The sequence below is a fragment of the Bufo gargarizans genome, chromosome 2 (assembly GCF_014858855.1).
Source record: "Bufo gargarizans isolate SCDJY-AF-19 chromosome 2, ASM1485885v1, whole genome shotgun sequence".
NCBI lineage: Eukaryota > Metazoa > Chordata > Amphibia > Anura > Bufonidae > Bufo > Bufo gargarizans.
Window position 1 is genome coordinate 54,538,639 of NC_058081.1, and position 18,453 is coordinate 54,557,091.

General features: G+C 50.3%; 2 protein-coding genes across 4 annotated transcripts in view; both read right to left on the reverse strand.

Annotated features, from left to right (window-relative positions):
- Positions 1 to 13,718, reverse strand: part of FBXW9 (F-box and WD repeat domain containing 9) — a 30,345-nt gene extending 16,627 nt beyond the window's left edge. Inside the window, exons 1-2 of one of the 3 annotated variants that reach the window (XM_044278941.1) lie at positions 13,671 to 13,718; positions 1,156 to 1,615 (exon numbers count right to left, since the gene is read on the reverse strand). In XM_044278941.1, the coding sequence (XP_044134876.1) occupies positions 1,156 to 1,576 (421 nt within the window). In that variant the 5' untranslated portion in view covers positions 1,577 to 1,615; positions 13,671 to 13,718. Of the gene's footprint in view, positions 1 to 1,155; positions 1,616 to 4,070; positions 7,099 to 11,784; positions 11,820 to 13,670 lie in introns of those variants that run through there. The other 2 variants (XM_044278940.1, XM_044278939.1) reach the window with 2 other exon arrangements.
- A 2,828-nt stretch (positions 13,719 to 16,546) lies between these two features.
- Positions 16,547 to 18,453, reverse strand: part of TNPO2 (transportin 2) — a 31,419-nt gene continuing 29,512 nt past the window's right edge. The window contains exons 24-25 of the mRNA XM_044278942.1: positions 18,267 to 18,413; positions 16,547 to 18,184 (exon numbers count right to left, since the gene is read on the reverse strand). Of these exons, the coding sequence (XP_044134877.1) occupies positions 18,306 to 18,413 (108 nt within the window). The 3' untranslated portion in view covers positions 16,547 to 18,184; positions 18,267 to 18,305. The remainder of the gene's footprint in view (positions 18,185 to 18,266; positions 18,414 to 18,453) is intronic.

The following is an 18,453-nucleotide window of genomic DNA, read 5'->3' on the forward strand; positions in this document are numbered from 1 at the left end:
AAGATAATGGGTTGCATCAGAAGGGGCATAGATGCCCGTGATGGGAACATAGTCCTACCACTTTACAAATCATTAGTCAGACCACACATGGAGGACTGTGTACAGTTCTGGGCTCCTGTAAACAAGGCAGACATAGCAGAGCTGGAGAGGGTCCAGAGGAGGGCAACTAAAGTAATAACTGGAATGGGGCAACTACAATACCCTGAAAGATTATCAAAATTAGGGTTATTCACTTTAGAAAAAAGACGACTGAGGGGAGATCTAATTAATATGTATAAATATATCAGGGGTCAGTACAGAGATCTATCCCATCAGCTATTTATCCCCAGGACGGTGACTGTGACGAGGGGACATCCTCTGCGTCTGGAGGAAAGAAGGTTTGTACACAAACATAGAAGAGGATTCTTTACGGTAAGAGCAGTGAGACTATGGAGCTCTCTGTCTGAGGAGGTGGTGATGGTGAGTACAATACAGGAATTCAGGAGGGGCCTGGATGTATTTCTGGAGCGTAATAATATTACAGGCTATAGCTACTAGAGAGGGGTCGCTGATCCAGGGAGTTATTCTGATGCCTGATTGGAGTCGGGAAGGAATTCTTTATTCCCCTAAAGTGGAGAAAATTGGCTTCTACCTCACAGGGTTTTTTCTTTTTTTTTGCCTTCCTCTGGATCAACTTGCAGGATAACAGGCCGAACTGGATGGACAGATGTCTTTTTTCGGCCTTATATACTATGTTACTATGTTATTAGGAGGAGGAGGAGAGGTCTGTGTGTCCTGATGTCTGTGTATTAGGAGGAGGAGAGGTCTGTGTGTCCTGATGTCTGTGTATTAGGAGGAGGAGAGGTCTGTGTGTCCTGATGTCTGTGTATTAGGAGGAGGAGAGGTCTGTGTGTCCTGATGTCTGTGTATTAGGAGGAGGAGAGGTCTGTGTGTCCTGATGTCTGTGTATTAGGAGGAGGAGGAGAGGTCTGTGTGTCCTGATGTCTGTGTATTAGGAGGAGGAGGAGAGGTCTGTGTGTCCTGATGTCTGTGTATTAGGAGGAGGAGAGGTCTGTGTGTCCTGATGTCTGTGTATTAGGAGGAGGAGAGGTCTGTGTGTCCTGGTGTCTATTAAGAGGAGAGGTGAATGCATTGCTGTATTTTTATACGACTTACGTTCTACCACTGGGAAGTTGGAGCGGACCCTCTTCTGAACCCTCACCCTCCAGGTCATCTTCTCTGACACAATGTCTCTGAGGGTGCGGCACACCAATGGCAGCACACCATGGATAAAACGTGCGTCCAGATATGATAGTATGTGCAAGATAAGTTCAAGGGGAAGAAGTAAGAGTAGCGATGTCACCTCTCCATCCTCCCCTGATACTGGAGACTTCTTCAGATCCAAGCCGCCATGCTGGATCCCCTCCTTAGCTTCCACAGGCAGAGTGTGGGGGGCCTGGATAACTCGGTCCTGCAGGGTCACGGTGTGAAGAACTCTTAACACATAATCCATTGCTTGTCTTTCTGGGTCTTCTGAGGTTTCCCCATCAGAGTCGTTACCAGACTCTGCCTCCCGAGTGCTTGCCATGTTGATCATGGGAGAGGGCAAAGAAACCTTCAGCAACTATCTCTACATCTACACCAAAGGAACAAACACAGTGAAGACAGGGGCTGGACAACCACTGTAACCCATAATGCAATGTTCTCCTAAGGTCCCCAGGTAGGTCATCAATATCAGATTGGTGGGGGCACCCCCACTAATTAGCTGTTTACAGCACCCACTGGCAGCAGAAGCGCATCAATGGACGGAGCTGGAAGCAGAAGGCTCCAGGTGGGGGGGGTCACAAACAGCTGATCATGAGGATGCCAAGTGTTGGACCCTCACCGATCTGATGCCCTTTCCATAGCTGAAATGTGGAAAAAAAGGAGATTTTTTGTGTAACTCACCTGTAAAATCTTTTTCTAGTCTTTTCCATTGGGGGACACAGACCATGGGTATAGCTTAGGCTACCACTAGGAGGAGACACTATGCAAATAAGAAAAACAGCTCCTCCTCCATGGGCTATACCCCCATGCTCCAACAGGAGGACCTCAGTGCGTGCAAAAGCAGTAGGAGAAGGAGACCAAAACCAAAAATTATTAAAGAAAACAGAACCAAGGAACACCGCCATCAGATAGAACCAACCCCTCCTGTAACAGACAAGAATGGGTGGGAGCTGTGTCCCCCAATGGAAAAGACGAGATAAGATTTTACAGGCGAGTTTCACAAAAAATCTCCTTTTCTCGCCCATTCCATTGGGGGACACAGACCATGGGACGTCCTAGAGCAGTCCATGGGGTGGGAGACCAACACCTCCAGAGGGAAACGTCCAACGGTTAAACAGGAACCACAGCCTGCAATACCTTGCGCCCTAGGGCAGCATCAGCCGACGCCAGAGAGTGGCAGAGCTTGGTAAAGGTATGTAAGGACGACCAGGTGGCCGCCTTACAAAGTTGTGATGTAGAGGCTCGATTGCGCTTAGCCCAGGAAGCCCCCACCGCCCTGGTGGAGTGCGGGGGAACCCTACCCTGGGACCGATAGGCCATGGCAATAGTCGACCGAATCCACTGAGCCACAGTGACCTTGGAGGCCGCAAGACCCTTAAGAGGCCCCTCGGGAATCACAAAAAGGGAGTCCGAGCGGCGAAATGGGGCAGTAACCAACAGGTACACCGGCAAAGCCCGGACAACATGGAGAGCGCGCTCCTTGGGGTTCACTGGAGCGGGGCAAAAAGAGGGCAGAATTATGTATTAAGGTGGAAGGCGGAGACCACCTTGGGAAAAAAAGAAGGGACTGGGCGCAGTACCACCTTATCCTTGTGGAAAACCAAAAAGGGTTCCTTGGAGGAAAGGGCGGGCAGCTCTGATACCCTCCTGATAGAGGTGATGGCCACCAAAAAGACCACCTTCCAGGTGAGAAGACTCAGGGAAATGTCCCTCAGGGGCTCAGAAGGAGCCGTCTGGAGAGAAGACAGAACCAGGTTCAGATCCAGATCCCAGGGGGGCAGGGGAGGGACCGAATGCGCCACCCCCTGTAGGAAGGTCCTCACCGGACCGAGCAGAGCTAGAGACCGCTGAAAGAAAATGGCCAGAGCAGAGACCTGACCCTTCAGAGAGCTCAGGGACATTCCCATCTCAAGACCCGACTGGAGAAAGGAGAGCACCACCGGAACGGAGAAGCGAAGGGGGAAAAACACCTAACTTCTCGCAAAAGGCAAGAAAGGCCTTCTAGGTACGATAGTATATCGGGAGGAAGCTGGTTTCCTGGCTCTTATCATGGTCCTCACGACAGAGTCTGAGAAGCCCCTCATCTTCAAGATGGAGGTCTCAACAGCCACACCGTTAAATGAAGCGGCTGTAAATTCTGGTGGAAGAGCGGTCCTTGAGACAGCAGGTCCTCCCTGAGAGGAAGAGGCCACGGAACGTCTGCCAGCATCCGAGTGACCTCCGAGAACCAGGCGGGGCGAGGCCAATGGGGGGCGATGAGTATGGTCGGGATCCCTTCCGCCGCGACCCTGCGAAGAACCTTTGGGAGTAGAGGCAGTGGTGGGAAGACATAGAGGAGCGCGAAGTCTTGCCACGGAGACACCAGAGCGTCCACCCCGTACGCCTCCGTATCCCGAGCTCGGGCCAGGAACGTGGGAACCTTGTTGTTGAGCCTGGACGCCATCAGGTCCACGTCCGGGCGGCCCCAACGGCGACAGACGTCCTCGAAGACGTCCGGATGCAGAGACCACTCTCCCGGATCCACCCTGTTGCGGCTGAGAAAGTCTGCCGTCCAGTTTCCGACCCCTGGGATGTACACTGCGGACAATATTGGAACATGAGTTTCCGCCCACTGGAGGATCCTTTTCACCTCTTGCATCACTGTCCGGCTGCGGGTTCAGCCCTGATGATTGATGTAGGCCACAGCTGTGGCATTGTCCGACTGGACCCTTACCGGGAGACCCGCTAGGAGGGGGGTCCAATGAGACAGAGAGAGGAAAATTGCTCTAAGATCCAGTATGTTGATGCCACCCCAACCCAGGAGACTGGCATCGGTGGTGACGACTGTCCATTAAATTGGGAGGAAGGATCTCCCTGAAGCCAGATTCTGAGGGGACAGCCACCACTGGAGTTCCATGCGAACCCGAGGAGGTAGGCGGATCTGAGAGTCCAGACCCCTCGATGTCATGTCCCAGAAGGGCAGGATCGCCTGTTGCAGAGGCCGAGTGTGAAACTGGGCAAAGAGGACAGCCTCGAAGGAGGCCACCATAAGCCCCAGAACCTGCATGCACTCCCTGATGGAGATACACAGGGAATGCAGAAGGCGAGACACTGACTCCTGTATCCGTGAGAACTTGCAATCCGGAAGGAATACCCGGGCTGCAGTGGTGTCCAGAATGATCCCCAGGAAGGTCACCCTCTGGGAAGGTTGGAGAGAGGACTTCGGGAAGTTGATCAGCCAGCCGAACTGTTGCAGAGACTGAACAGTGATCCTGACGCTGTCTTCGGCCTGGTGACAAGAGGGAGCCTTTATCAGTATGTCATCCGAGTAGAGCAACAGAGATATGCCCCTGGTGCGAAGAAGCGCCATGAGCGGCGCCAAGATTTTTGTGAATACCCGCGGGGCTGTCGCCAGCCCAAAGGGAAGGGCGACGAACTGATAATGACGGCCGCCAATGACTAAGCGCAGGAATCTGTGGTGAGATTCTGTGATAGGGACATGTAGATAGGCGCCCCGGATGTCCACTGACGCAAGGAACTCCCCTGGAAGAAGAGAAGCAATAACTGAGCGGAGGGATGCCACCCGGAACCTCCGCACCCGCAGGGACTTGTTTAAGAGCTTCAGGTCTAGGACCGGATGCACTGATCCCTCCTTCTTTGGCACTACAAAGAGATTTGAGTATGACCCTGTACCCTGTTCCTCCAGAGGAACTGGGGCAACTACTCCCCAGACCAGAAGGGAAGAGACCACTTGTAAAAGGGCCGAGGCTTGGGACGGATCCCCCGGAACCCGAGAAGGGAAGAAACGTTCCGGAGGTCTGGATTGTGCCTGCGAGCGCCAGGAAGGTTGAGGCTTAAAGGAAGGCTTCTTGCGGGAGTCCTGAGAGCCGCCGGAGGAGGGGGCTGTCGCAGACCTGGAGCAGGAGCGCCGAAAGGACTGGTTTCTAGAGCCAAAGGGGCGAGCTCTGAAGGCGTGCTTGGATCTAGATTGGGGCAGGTGTGTGCTCTTGCCCCCTGTAGCGTCAGAGATAATCTCGTCCAGCTTAGCATCGAAGATCCTGGAGCCCGCAAAGGGGAGGTTAGTGAGGGAGCACTTGGAGGAAGCGTCAGCGTCCCAGACCTTTAACCAGACCTCCTTGCGCTGAGTGACCGAGAGGGCTGAAACCCGCGCAAAAAGAGTGCCGACGTCCAATGAGGCCTCACAGAGGAATGTTGCCGCTTGGGACATCTGGAGGACGAAGTTCAGGGTGTCCGCAGAGGCACCCTGCTCCGCGAGGTCCTGATGATGGCGCTGCAACCACACCGAAAGCGGCCTGGCTACCCAGGCCGAGGCGATTGCGGGCTGCAGACCTGTGCCCGCCAGAGTAATGATGGCTTTGGAAAGAGAGTCCAAACGCCTGTCAACGGAGTTCTGTAGGGAGGACCCGTCCAGGACTGGTATTGCCGTATTCTTAGCCAATCTGGCCACCGGCGGGTCGACCTTAGGAGGAGAAGACCACTGCTGCACATTATCTGCCGGGAAAGGATACAGAGTATCCATGCGCCTTGTGGCAGAAAAACGGTGATTAGGGCGCTCCCAAGCCTTTGAAAGGACCTTGGCGAACGCGCCATGAATGGGGAATGTGACTGCCTCTGGTGCGCCACCCCTTCTGGAGTGGAAAAGAGGGAATTCCTGGCTACTAGCAGAAGGAGGTTCCCCCTGGATGTCAAAGGTATCTCGGACCACCGTGACCAAGTCTGCCACCATGGTGGAGAGCTTAGGCGAGGGTTCCGGTTCCGTGTCCTCATCCGAGCCGGACCTTACCCCTTCAGACCTGTAGTCCCTGCGAGGGGCAGAGGCTGAACACGCCTCCAGGCGAGGGGGAGAAGCAGAGTCATCCGAGGAGGGATGCTGCTGCGTACGCTGCCTCTTAACGGTTGAGTGTCCTCTGTGGGGGGCACCGGGAGGTGGAGCGGTGCTAACCACAGGCACCGCAAGCGGCGGATCCGAGGCCGCCATGCGCTCCATAAAGGCTGTGGCCACGCGCGAGACTTGGGCCAAGTCCGCGGCCGCCCTAGCTATGGCAGAGGCCCAGGAGGGTTCCGCTGGCTCCAAAGGGGCGGAGGAGGGACTGGGCTGGTTTGGTGGAGGGGGAGGAGGAGGTGGATGATCCTGTCCCGAAGCAAGGCAAGAGTCACAGGAGCCTGTAACCGATAATGGCAAGCAGCAAACCATACAGGATCCCAGTGGGAGGCCCCAGGTCTTGGCATGACGCCGGCAATCCCAGAGTCAGGGTCTCCTACAGTTTTGCGGAACACTATCTGTCCTACCGTGACCTATGAGGAGCTGGAGTAGCAGCCAAGCGTGGAGGAAGCGCTGAGGCAAAGCGGAAGCGCCGGAGCAGACGCGATAGGCTCCGCCCCCCAGTCCTTTTACAGAGCACGCGGGGAAAAAAGCAGACCCCGACTCCGAAAATGGCGCCCGCCGTGCCGGGGGCGCCCCGAATAGCCACTGCCCCAAGAAGGAACCTCCTCCCTCTCACCCAGCAGGCCCACCCAGATCCAAAGGTAAGCCCTAAAGAGCCGTGTCACAGTGTGAGCACAGGGGGAGAAGGAGTTTGCAGGAGAGCCGCTGTACTTATCTTAGTCCTGCAGTCTTCACCCTCTGTTCCGGACCAGCAGGGGGTCACCTCTTCAGTCATCTGGCACAAGGAGTGACAGTGCACTGGAAAGAGGGCAGAACTAGGTGACGGATCTGGTAGGCCACCGGAGCTGCAGGTCGAGCCTGGTTTCACTTATCTTCTGGGGGGAAAGGGAGGTAGCCTGGGACGCTCATTCGACCCCGCCGCTCGCTCCGCTGAGAGACCAGGGATGCACCATGCGACCCTGCGTCCTCTGATTAGAAAAACAACAAACAGGATAAGAAAAAACGACAGGGACAACCCTGCATGAGCAGGAGTGTCACCTCCTTATCCGACACTAAGCTAAAACGGAGGTCCTCGTGGAGGAGGAGCTGTTTTTCTTATTTGCATAGTGTCTCCTCCTAGTGGTAGCCTAAGCTATACCCATGGTCTGTGTCCCCCAATGGAATGGGCGAGAAACCCTACTGCAATTTTCTGTATTTGTGGTTTCGGTTTTCACAGAGCCATAACTTTTTTATTTTTCACATAGCCGTATGAGGGATTGTTTTTTGCAGGACAAGTTGTACTTTCTAATGGCACCATTTAATATTGCATACAATGTAGTGGGGAGCTGGAAAAAAAATCCAAGTAGGGTGGAATTGGAAAAAAAATAAAATGCAATTCCGCCATAGTTTTATGTGTTTTTGTTTTTACGGCATTCAGTATGCGGTAAAACTGACTGTTACTTTTATTCTCCGGGTCACTACGATTACGGTATATATAGTTTTTTTGTGTTTTAATACTGAAAAAAATAAAAACTGAAGAAAAAAAAGTTTTTCATTTCATCTTCATATTCTGTCAGGAGAGCTGTATGGGGGTCATTTTTTTGTGGGACCATCTGTAGTTTTAATTGTATTTTGGGGTGTGTGACTTTTTGATCGCTTTTTATTAAATTTTTTCGGGGGTGAAAAAACAAATGTCGAATCGGCCATTTAGATTTTTTTTGTTAAGCTGTTTGAGTATCGGAATAATATTTTTATATTTTAATAGTGAAGGCATTTACGGACGCGGTGACTCCCATGATGTTTAATTTTTTTATTGTTTATTTTTTTATTTTATATTTTAAAAACTTTTCTTTATAGATGCCTATAAGGAGCACTCTTTAGATTGCCACTTGTATTCTGTAATGAGTTTCCAATGTAGTGCTGCCACCTGCAGGTCAGCATTGGAATATACTTGTAATTGCCCTTGGTCTTGTACGGGCTCAGGCATATTACTAGTACGGATCCCGCCTTCCCCCATCTCAGTCAGAGGAAGGTGGCCTGGCTCGGGAAGTGCATGGCTTCTTGTCACATTTGACCACGGTTATCTGAGGGGTTAAATGTCCGCGATCGGCAGTATTACTGATCGCAGTCATTAAGCCCAGAACTTTGCTGTTTAAAACTGCAGAATCTCAGCGGTTATGGTGCTTGCAAGTGGGTGCCATCTTTAAAGACCAGGTCTGTCGGTCTTTAAAGATGGCATCCACTTGTAAGCACCATAACCGCTGAGATTCTGCTGGGTTTTTTTTTCCATAAAAGAAACCCCAAAATACCTCAAGCTTAGAGGGGCTGTGCAGATGTGTTGTGGAATTTACACGTTGCTGCTACAGTACAATGCTGTGCGTAGCAATCTGTCGGATCTGTGACCCACGTGGCTGTCCCCTAAAAGGGGTTGTCTTGTTTTTTAAAAGCCATTTTCAAATATGCATTTAAACTAAAGAGGTGATCCAGTCGTGAGATAGGTCCACCGCTGGGTCCCCGTACAGATCACAAGAATGGGGGTCCTGTATCCCCCTGTACGGATGCGATTAGCGGCTCATCTCCGGCAGTGTATACAAGCTTGACTGCTGCTCCATTCAAACAGGGGATATGGAACTAACCCCCTCCTCCCCAGCAGGTGGACCCCCAGTGATCTAATGTGGACAGCCGATAACCGAGCAGAGGGTGACAACAGAGTCTCACTCTCACAGGAGGACCTGCCATTTCTGTGATTTACATGGAAAACCCATCAACTTCAATGAGAACTGGGTAATGCAAGCCAGTGAATATCCCTGCAGCGCCCCCACAGGGGACATGAAGCATTACAGTGTAATGCATGTGTGCACCGAGGCGTTCTTTGTAAACGCTTTCCAGTCTAGACATCCTACGCTGGGCCCAGACATGTGACAGCACTGAGACCCGAGTTGTCACCCACCAGCCTGATCCGCTGAAAGTCCTAAGCAACAGCCCCAACATACGGAGCCGATGCTTAGCAACCAAGATATTGTTTTTTCAGAATAATTACAGCGGCAACATTTTAACGGAGCTCCCCCTTAAGACAGATTTCCGCGCTTTAACCCCTGAATGACCAGCCCTGAAAAGGCCTTAGGGTACTTTCACACTTGCGTTGTTTGATTCCGGCAGGCAGTTCCGTTGCCTGAACTGACTGCCTGATCAGGCAAATTGTATGCAAACGGATGTCATTTTTTCTGACTGATCAGGCATTTTTCTGACTGATCAGGATCCTGATCAGTCAGAAAAATGCCTGATCAGTCAGAAAAATGCATTGCAATACCGGATCCGTTTTTCCGGTGTCATCAGGCAAAACGGATCCATTTTTTATTTTATTTTTTTCATTTTTAAAGGTCTGCGCATGCGCAGACCGGAAGGACGGATCCGGCATTCCGGTATTTTGAATGCCGGATCCGGCACTAATACATTCCTATGGAAAAAAATGCCGGATCCGGCATTCAGGCAAGTCTTCAGTTTTTTTCGCCGGAGATAAAACCGTAGCATGCTACGGTTTTCTCTTTTGCCTGATCAGTCAAAACGACTGAACTGAAGACGTCTTACTCTCCATTCAGAATGCATGAGGATATGCCTGATCAGTTATTTTCCGGTATAGAGCCCCTGTGACGGAACTCTATGCCGGAAAAGAAAAACGCAAGTGTGAAAGTACCCTTAGACTAGGGCTAAACAGCAACTATTTGTTGCAATAATGTTGCGTGACATTTTTTTTTAAATGATAGTCTATAGCACTCCAGCAGTTGTGAAACTACAACTCCCAGCATCCATACTTCCTCATCTCAGAACCCTCAAAGAAATGAATGGAGCATGCTGGGAATTGTAGTTTCACAACAGCTGGAGTGCCCAAGGTTGCTGAGCAACGACCGTGTGCCCGCTATCTGCGGACGCGGACCCATTCACTTGAATGGGGTCTGCAATCCGCATCCGACAGTCCGCAGGGCAGAGGCACGGACAGAAAACCCATGGAAGCGCTCCGTAGTGCTTCCGTAGGCTTCTGATCCGTGCCTCCGTTCTGCACCGCACCGTACCTTCCGGATTGCGGACTCAAGTGAATGGATCCGCATCTGCTGTTTCCATTCCGCAATACGGCATGGACTTCCTACGGTCGTGCATGAGGCCTTAATGACCAGGAAAAGGTTTTCGCTATTGCCCCTTTCAGCAGCCGCAGCCATCTGTCATTGACCTGAGGCCTTGCTTCATGTGGGAGAAATATTATGGCTTTTTTTGTGTCACTTGTTTGGGGTACCTATAAAATAAATGGTGCAATATTTCATTTTATTTTTTGCTGCAGAACTAAGAGATTTTAGGAGTGTTTTGTTTATTTTTTACTCCATTCATGTTTCATGTGAAATAACCTCATAATTAAATTCTTCAGGTCATGACGGTCAAGCGGATACCTCACACGTGCACTTATTTAAAGGGGTTATCCCATATTAGACAATGGGCGCATATCTCTAGGATATGCCCCCATTGTCTGATAGGTGCGGGTGCCTACACCGGAAACGGAGCAGGAAAGGTGGTGGCTGGAGGACTCCGGTCCGGCCACCACCAAGCGCTCTCCCCATAGAAGGTAATGGGAGCGCACCGCCACTGCTCCCATTCATTTCTATGGGGCCGACAGAAATACCCCTTTTAGGCCTATTGCACACGACCGTCGGCGTCTCATGCTGCGGATCTGCACAGGCACCGTTCCGTCGGCATTCCACAACACAGAGGCGGACCTATTTACTTCAATGGGTCCGCAAATCCGGAGATGCAGAATGGAAGCACGGAACGGAACACTACGAAGTGCTTCCATGGGGTTTCGTCCCATACTTCCGTTCCGCTAAAAGATGGAACATGTCCTATCTTTTTGCGGAACGGCCGGATCACGGACCCATGATCCACTGTGGCTGCCCACGCCAAAAGCTGGAGGAAAAATACTTGTAAAATGACCCCCTGTGGCTGAGGTTAGGGGCAATACTAGTGTGCCCAGAGAGACCGCCTTGGGGTCCTTCGTAGGTCCTCACAGCCGACTGCAATGTCTCTCCCAGTCTCCGATCTGGTCGCCGATTGCAGGTGGGGGGGGGATACTGCGGTATGATCAAAGGGTTAACAGCTGGGATCAGAGCTTCCTGGTGCCGCTCTAAAACCCCTCAACTGCAGCAACGCCAAAATACCTAGGACCTGCACCACAAGAAAGGGACATAACCATGGCAATCACGGTCACGGTTGCTCATCGGCGGACAGATACCATTTTCGACAGACCTGGTGACACATACCAAGAGGTACCAGCTAAATGAATACAAAGCTGTCCAATCTATCCCCATTATATGAGGCTTAAAGGGCTTGTCCAGCCTTAGAAAAACATGGCCGCTTTCTTCCAGGAACAGCGCCACCCCTGTCCACAGGTTGTAGGTGGTATTGCTGCTCAGCTCTATTCACTTCAATGGAGCTTTAATACCATTACACAACCCATGTTCTTCTAGGCCAGGACATCCCCTTCACTGATACATATATACTACACTGGCAGACTGAGGGGGTCCCCACAGAATAGGGGCCGCTATGCCCAGTAATACAGGCACAGAGCGCCCGCTAATCACCACCATTTATCCATTTTCTGACGTCCCTCTCAATCTACCGATTCTACACACCTGTCTCCTAGGACACCGCCCATACTTCCGGCCCCTGTCAATGACGTCACCGCGACACAAATAAGCCGGTCCGGTAGCGACAGTGTAACCGTGGAAACAGTAAAAGGAGCCAATAAAGAAGCGAGAGGCGTGGCTAAGGCGGCCGTGCTTTTACTTCTTGTGAGGTGAGTGCGCACCCTGCTGGTGAAGAGGTTGGTACAGCACTCTAAGGAAAATGAAGTTTGTGGAAATTATTTATATATATTTTTATTTTGTGTGTAATTCACACAAGGCTGGTATATGTACCTTATACAGTGTTTAGGACCCAAACAGTGCCACACAGTATATATATATATATATATATATATATTGTGTATAAATAGTAAAAAAAAAAAAAACAGTCTGAAGGGTGCGCTACTCACCCAAATGTCGCTCATTTCTCACGCAGTGTAAATGAACTACCAATAATTGCACTTCACTTCCCGATGCTGTCCCTGTAAATCTATACAAACAGACCCACAGTACAGGGTATATATTGGGGGGGGGGGGGGGGGGACCCCCTAAAATCCAGGACTGCTCTGCTTTATAGGTTGTGCTCTTTTTTATGCTTTCTTTACTCCCTTCTGATTTCCCCCCATTACCACATGATCTGACTACATAGAGGCCATGTTTGTAGTCTGTTGTCATAGAGACGCTCAAGCCTGCAGAGGCGCTACATACACAGAGCAGGGATCAGCATCCTCCGCCACTCCAGCTGCGGTGAAACTACAACTCCCAGTATGTATACACTTTACTCGGCTGTTATTGTACCTCTCATAGAAGTGTACAGAGGATTCTGGGAGTTGTAGTTTCAAACCAGCTGGAGCGCCGGAGGTTGCTTATTCCTGCAGTAGAGGATTATTTTTTTCACTGCAAGCTCTCGCCCATCGGGCTCATGCACACGGACGTTGTTTGGGTCCGTATCCGAGCCGCATTTTTTATTTTTTTTGCAGCTCGGATGCGGACCCATTCACTTCTATGGGGCCACCACTCTGTGTGCTGTCCGCATCCGTTGCCCTGCAAAGAATAAAAAATGTCCTAGTCTTGCGGACAAAAATAGCCATTTCTATAATGGGCAAATTGCAGAACACACATGAACGGCATCCGTAATTTGCAGACCGCAAAACATGACGGGGTCGTGTGCATGAGACCCTAAGGGTACGGCAACACTGGTCCCGGCCAGGGTCGCAGCGATCCTATGGAAATGTATAGGATTGCAGTTTGAGTGACAAAAAAAACCCCAGCCGTGTTGGATTCATTTCTATAAGATCACCGCCACTCTGCGATCCTGGCCACGACCAGTGTTGCCGTACCCTTAAAGTCTATGTGGAGCAATCGTGGCGGCATTGTGTCTGGATACATGTTACGGACATGGATTCTGAGAGAGGCCATTAACACACCGAGGTGGAGCAATCACTTCAGACGTGGGAGGTCTGTGTTTCGCATGTAGTAAAGACAAATTCGTATTTTAGAATCCGTATTACAGCGGCTACACCCAGCCAGACCCCAGCTTTAAATCATCATATATATGCGTATCATGCCGTCAGGTCAGGAATTGTGGCCGTAAGATGGAGGATAAATATGGCTCAGTGGGTTGTCATTTCCTAGGGCAGTGGTCGGGAAGCGTGCCCCATTAAAACAGACCTGTCTGCACGCCGACCGCTACAGCTGGGGCCAATCACATCACCGCTAGAGACGTACCGGCTCATCTGACCTGAACTCGTAGAACACCGTGATGCCGGGCGTTTGGGTCACATAACCCATGGTCGCAACAGGAAATGTGTCCGTCGGACGGACCGCATTTCACAGACCAGACAGCACATTTTTGAAAGGGCCTTACCCCCCCAGACTGGGCTAAATATACTGACCTCTGTTCTCCTGCAGGCGCCTCCGCTGTTTGTGCAGCACTGTGTCCGGGCGCATCAGGTCATAGTGCACTCCCACGCACGCTACGTACCGCCCTGAAGTGGTGCGCTGCCAGGACTGAGTGCAGTGCAGGCACCTGGAGAAGAAGACCAGTGCTAGGACTAGGAGCACCACACTCGCCGCTGAAAATAAATCCTTTTGTCCTCTTCCTGGGCCCGTTCCTGAGTTCGGGCCCCGCAGCAGCAGCTCCCCCTGCATGCACAGCCATACAGAGCTGTCAACAAAGTACCTCACTAGACACAATGAAGCAGGATTAGGGAGGAGCGGCGGCTTGGCCGCACAATACAAGGTCTAGGAATTTTAAAAGGCAGAGTAAGGTCTCTTTCACACAAACGCGTGCGCTCCATGGCCGTATTGCTGATGCGGAAAATACGGGCGCCGTGCCGTGGGCATTCCGCATCACGGATGCGGACCCATTCACTTGAATGGGTCCGGAGATGTGGAATGGAACCCTACGCAAGCACTATGGAGTACTTCCGTTCCGCAAAAAGATAGAACGTGTTCTATCTTTTTGCGGAACAGGCGGATCGCAGACCAATTAAAGTGAATGGGTCCGCAATCCGCTGCCCCACGGTTGGTGCTCATGCATTGCTGCCCGCAGCACGGCCACAGGGCACACACATTCGTGTGCAAGAGGCCTAAGGCTGCGTTCACATCACGTTTTTTTTTCTCTTCAGAAGAACGGAAAATGAAACTGATCCTGTATTGTAAGCATCCGTTGTGCACATTTTGCTTCCGTTTTCGCCATTTCTATCCGAGATGCGTTCCCCCCCGTTTAATAAAAACGGATCTCAGGTGAAAAATGGCTAAAACGGATGCAAAATGTGAACAACGGATGCTCAGGATCCATTTTTTTTTCTGTTCTTCTGACAGATCAGAAAATAAAACGCTGATGTGAACTTAGCCTTAGGCCTCATGCACACAGCCGTTGTGCGGCGGCCGGGACAGATTGAGACCCATTCAACTTGCATGGGTCCACGATCCATCCACACCGCAAAAAAAATAGAACACATTCTATTTTTTGGGGGTGCGGAGGCACGGCCAGAAACACCACAGAAGCGCTCTGTAGTGCTTCCGTTCCGCATCTCCGTGATTATGGACCCACGGGCACACAACGGCCGTGTGCATGAGGCCTTGAAGGGATTGTCCAGGGATAGAAAAACATGGCTGTTTCCAAAAGCACCTCAGAAATTCTGAGTTAGGGCTCATGCATCCATATTTTTTGCGGATCCATTGTAACAATGCCTGTTCTTGACCACAAAAGGGGCAACAATAGGACATGTTCTATTTTTTTTCACGGACATACAGATACTGAATGCACAGGTTTTTTCCAAGCTCTATTGAAATGAATGGTTCCGTATACGGACCTGTAAAAAAAAAAAAAAAAAAAAAAGGGGGATTGTGCATGAGTCCAGGCATAGAAAAACATTGCCGCTTCCAAAATCGCCTCACTTGTTGATGGGTTGTATCTACTATTGCAACTCAGTTGTGTGGAAGAAAATGGGCCAGTACCACACACAACCTGGAGAAAGGTGCGGTGCCATTTTCAAAAGAAGGTAGCCATGACTTTGTAACCCAGGAAGCCACTGTTCAGGATCCTCATCATCTACCCAGAGTGGAGGACCATGGCCAGTTCTTTGACTTTTAAATCTGCAATGCCTCATTTCTTCAGTGGAGGCGCTGCAGGAGAACTCGGCACTTACCGCCCTCTCCACTACAAACAGGACAGTAGACGAGTCGAGTCACAAAAAAAAACTGCATTTTAGTTAACAAAAAAAAATAAAAAATATACATAAAATGAGAATATAATTCTCATCTGAGCAAAGGTGCAAGCAGACGGCTTTACACTAAATACACTGCAGTTTTACCATAGGAAACATTACATCACAAATACCAATATACAGTCCCAGAATTCACCTGGAGCCTAGTGGTGTGCCCTACTATGCAAAACAGGAAGGGAGGATGCTAAGGAAACCTCGGCCCAGGAGCTCACACTTCACCACACCTACCCGTACGCCGTCTAACCCTACGCTACCCATTAAAACTGCCAAACCTGCCCACCAGGGAGGGACGTGGCCGGCTTAACCCTTTCCTATACAACACTGAGCCTAAAGCCACGTCACACGCCCATCTCCCTTTTCACAGTGTCAGTGAAGTCTCAGACCCTTCTACTACTTTCTGGCTACAAATCTTCATTAGGAAAAAAATAAATAAAAAAATACATGTTTTCTATCAGGTAAGTACTGGAATGTTGGTCACGGGCCCCCGGACTCGTCACATCGCAACCAGACTCCGAGCTCCTTTGATCCTGCATCGGGTGGGCACGTTGTACTCTGGTTGCAATGGGCGAGCTCCCCCACTTTTTGTCCCCCCCGTCTGCCTTGTGGACAAGATGTAGAGCTGCCTATACTCTCTCATCTGGAATGTCTTCTAGACTGCTCATGGCCGTAATTGCCCAACTACATCATGGACACCTTGAAGAATTCATTGCCATTTTTCAAAGGGCATCTGTCAGCAGTTTTGTACCTGTTACATGTGCGCTCGGTAGCTGAAGGCAACTGTGTTGCTCCCATGTGCCGGCATTGCTGAGAAAAATGACGTTTTAATATATGCAAATGAGCCTCTAGGAGCAATTGGGCGTTGCCATTACACCTAGAGGCTCAGCTTCCCCTCCCTCGGCACTTTGACTGACAGGGCCAGGCAGTGAAAACATCATTACAACTGACCCCGTCAATCAAAGTGCCAGAGAGAGCAGAGCCTCTAGGTGTAATGGTAACGCCCCCGTTGCTCCTAGAGGCTCATTTGCATATATAAAAACATCATTATTCTCAGCAGTGCTGGCACATATGACCATGGGACCAACACAGATGCCTTCAGCTGCCAAGCGCACATGTAACAGGCACAAATCTGCTGACAGGTGCCCTTTAAACAACCCCTGGCGGAGGATTGCACGTGCCCTGTGTGCACTTTACATGTCCCCTTACAAATTCATTAATTCATATTTTTTTTTGCAAAAGGCCAGCAAATTGGTTATTTTATTTAGATTTTGAAGGGTACAGATGGTGCACAGTGGCAGCATCCACCTCCGTGCCAATGATACCTATGGACTGCTCTGTACTAGAGGCCCAATGCCTGGCCTATGGATAAAAGTTTTTTTTTATAAAAGTAGGGGTAAAAGTGTCAAACTACTACGCTTTGCAGTATAAGGTGCCCAAGTGCCATTATTTGGGGAGGGAGGGGGGGGGGGGGGGGGGGGTAGGGTGGCACGATGGCTGCAGTGGGTGCCTACAGCTCTCTATGGATCCGTTCCATTGATATCACACAGCAGCCTATAGGGGTGGTGAAGATGAGTGCAAACACTGCCATGCAGGCACGTCAGCACAAAGGGTTAAAGGGAGAGCAACAGCTACAGTTCCATTATAGAATCCCTTTAACCCTTATGTATCCTCCCGCGTGGCAACCTGAGGCAGACTGCAGGTACCAGCGGGCAGAGCCACGAGTCCTTTCTCTGTGTCCGAGCGTCTGGGTTATAAAAAGAGATCTCCACTGAAATAATTTATTTATTATCCATTGACTTTGCATTGTGAGCTCGAATCCCTGCATGAACTCTTCCTTTTCTTTTACCCACTAGGGGGCGCCCCCCTGGTCTGATCTCAGCAGTAAAGTCTTTTCCCCCCCCCCACCCGGAACCGATTCTACAAGTGTAGATACTAACATTTAAAATTAAAAAAAAATTTAAGAAATCTGATCCTGTCCAAGACTCTACCTGTCGTCGCCATGACTGAGACAACTCGTAGTGAACCATTTACCTCTTGTGCAAATTAGCAAAGGGAGCAAAAGTAGTAAAGACGCAAAAATAAAATAAAAATCCACAATCACTCTCCTCCTACAGACGTATCTCCTGACTTTACAACCTCTTCCTCCGGCTGAACCTGGGCCTTTTTAAAGATGGCCGACCTTCTGTTCTGTTCTGTGCTTGCATCCCTATCCTGCTGCAATTTCATTGTTTGTTTTCTTACTTATGTTTGACCCTATCCTGCTCCAAACTGTAGGGGAACAGTCAATCTATAGCTGTAAATTCCCCTCCTCCCTCCCGCTCTATATTCTAACCCTCCAACCCTGCCCGGTAACAGTTCCTGACGTGGGACCGGCTCCTCCAGTACAAGCCCTACCCCCCACCCTACAAGGGTTAACATCTCAATCCTAAGACAACTTCCCCCCTCATGCTCAGTTACTATAAAAATTTAACAAAAAAAAAAAAAGTCTCAGAGGGCGGGAAGGTGGCGTTTCAATCCTCCTGTTCTCCGCTGAGGCGTCTCGGGAGTCGGGTGGAAGGAGTCTGGAATGGAGGGATATCGCTGACCCAGGACACTGTTCCCTGAAACCCCGCTAAAGACTGGATGTGTGGGGTGTAGGACACCAATCTCCCCAATGACCTCATGGACCTAACAGGAACCTGTAGAAGAAGGAGAGAAGACAATGTATCAGCTTATTCCAGCTATGACCCCCCCCCCCCCGTCAAGGAGACCCCCTCTCACCTCCCACGCTGGGTATGTGTAGATTTGCCCACATTCACATTACACCCCGTAGAAAGCAGCCAGACGCTCCTTCAGCAGCGGAGGAAACTGCTCGGAAAACTGGTTCCAATTGTCCTCGCCAACCTGCTCCTTAAAACCGTGCAAAATCTATAAAAAAAAAAAAAAAAAAAAAAAAGGAGGTGGTTAG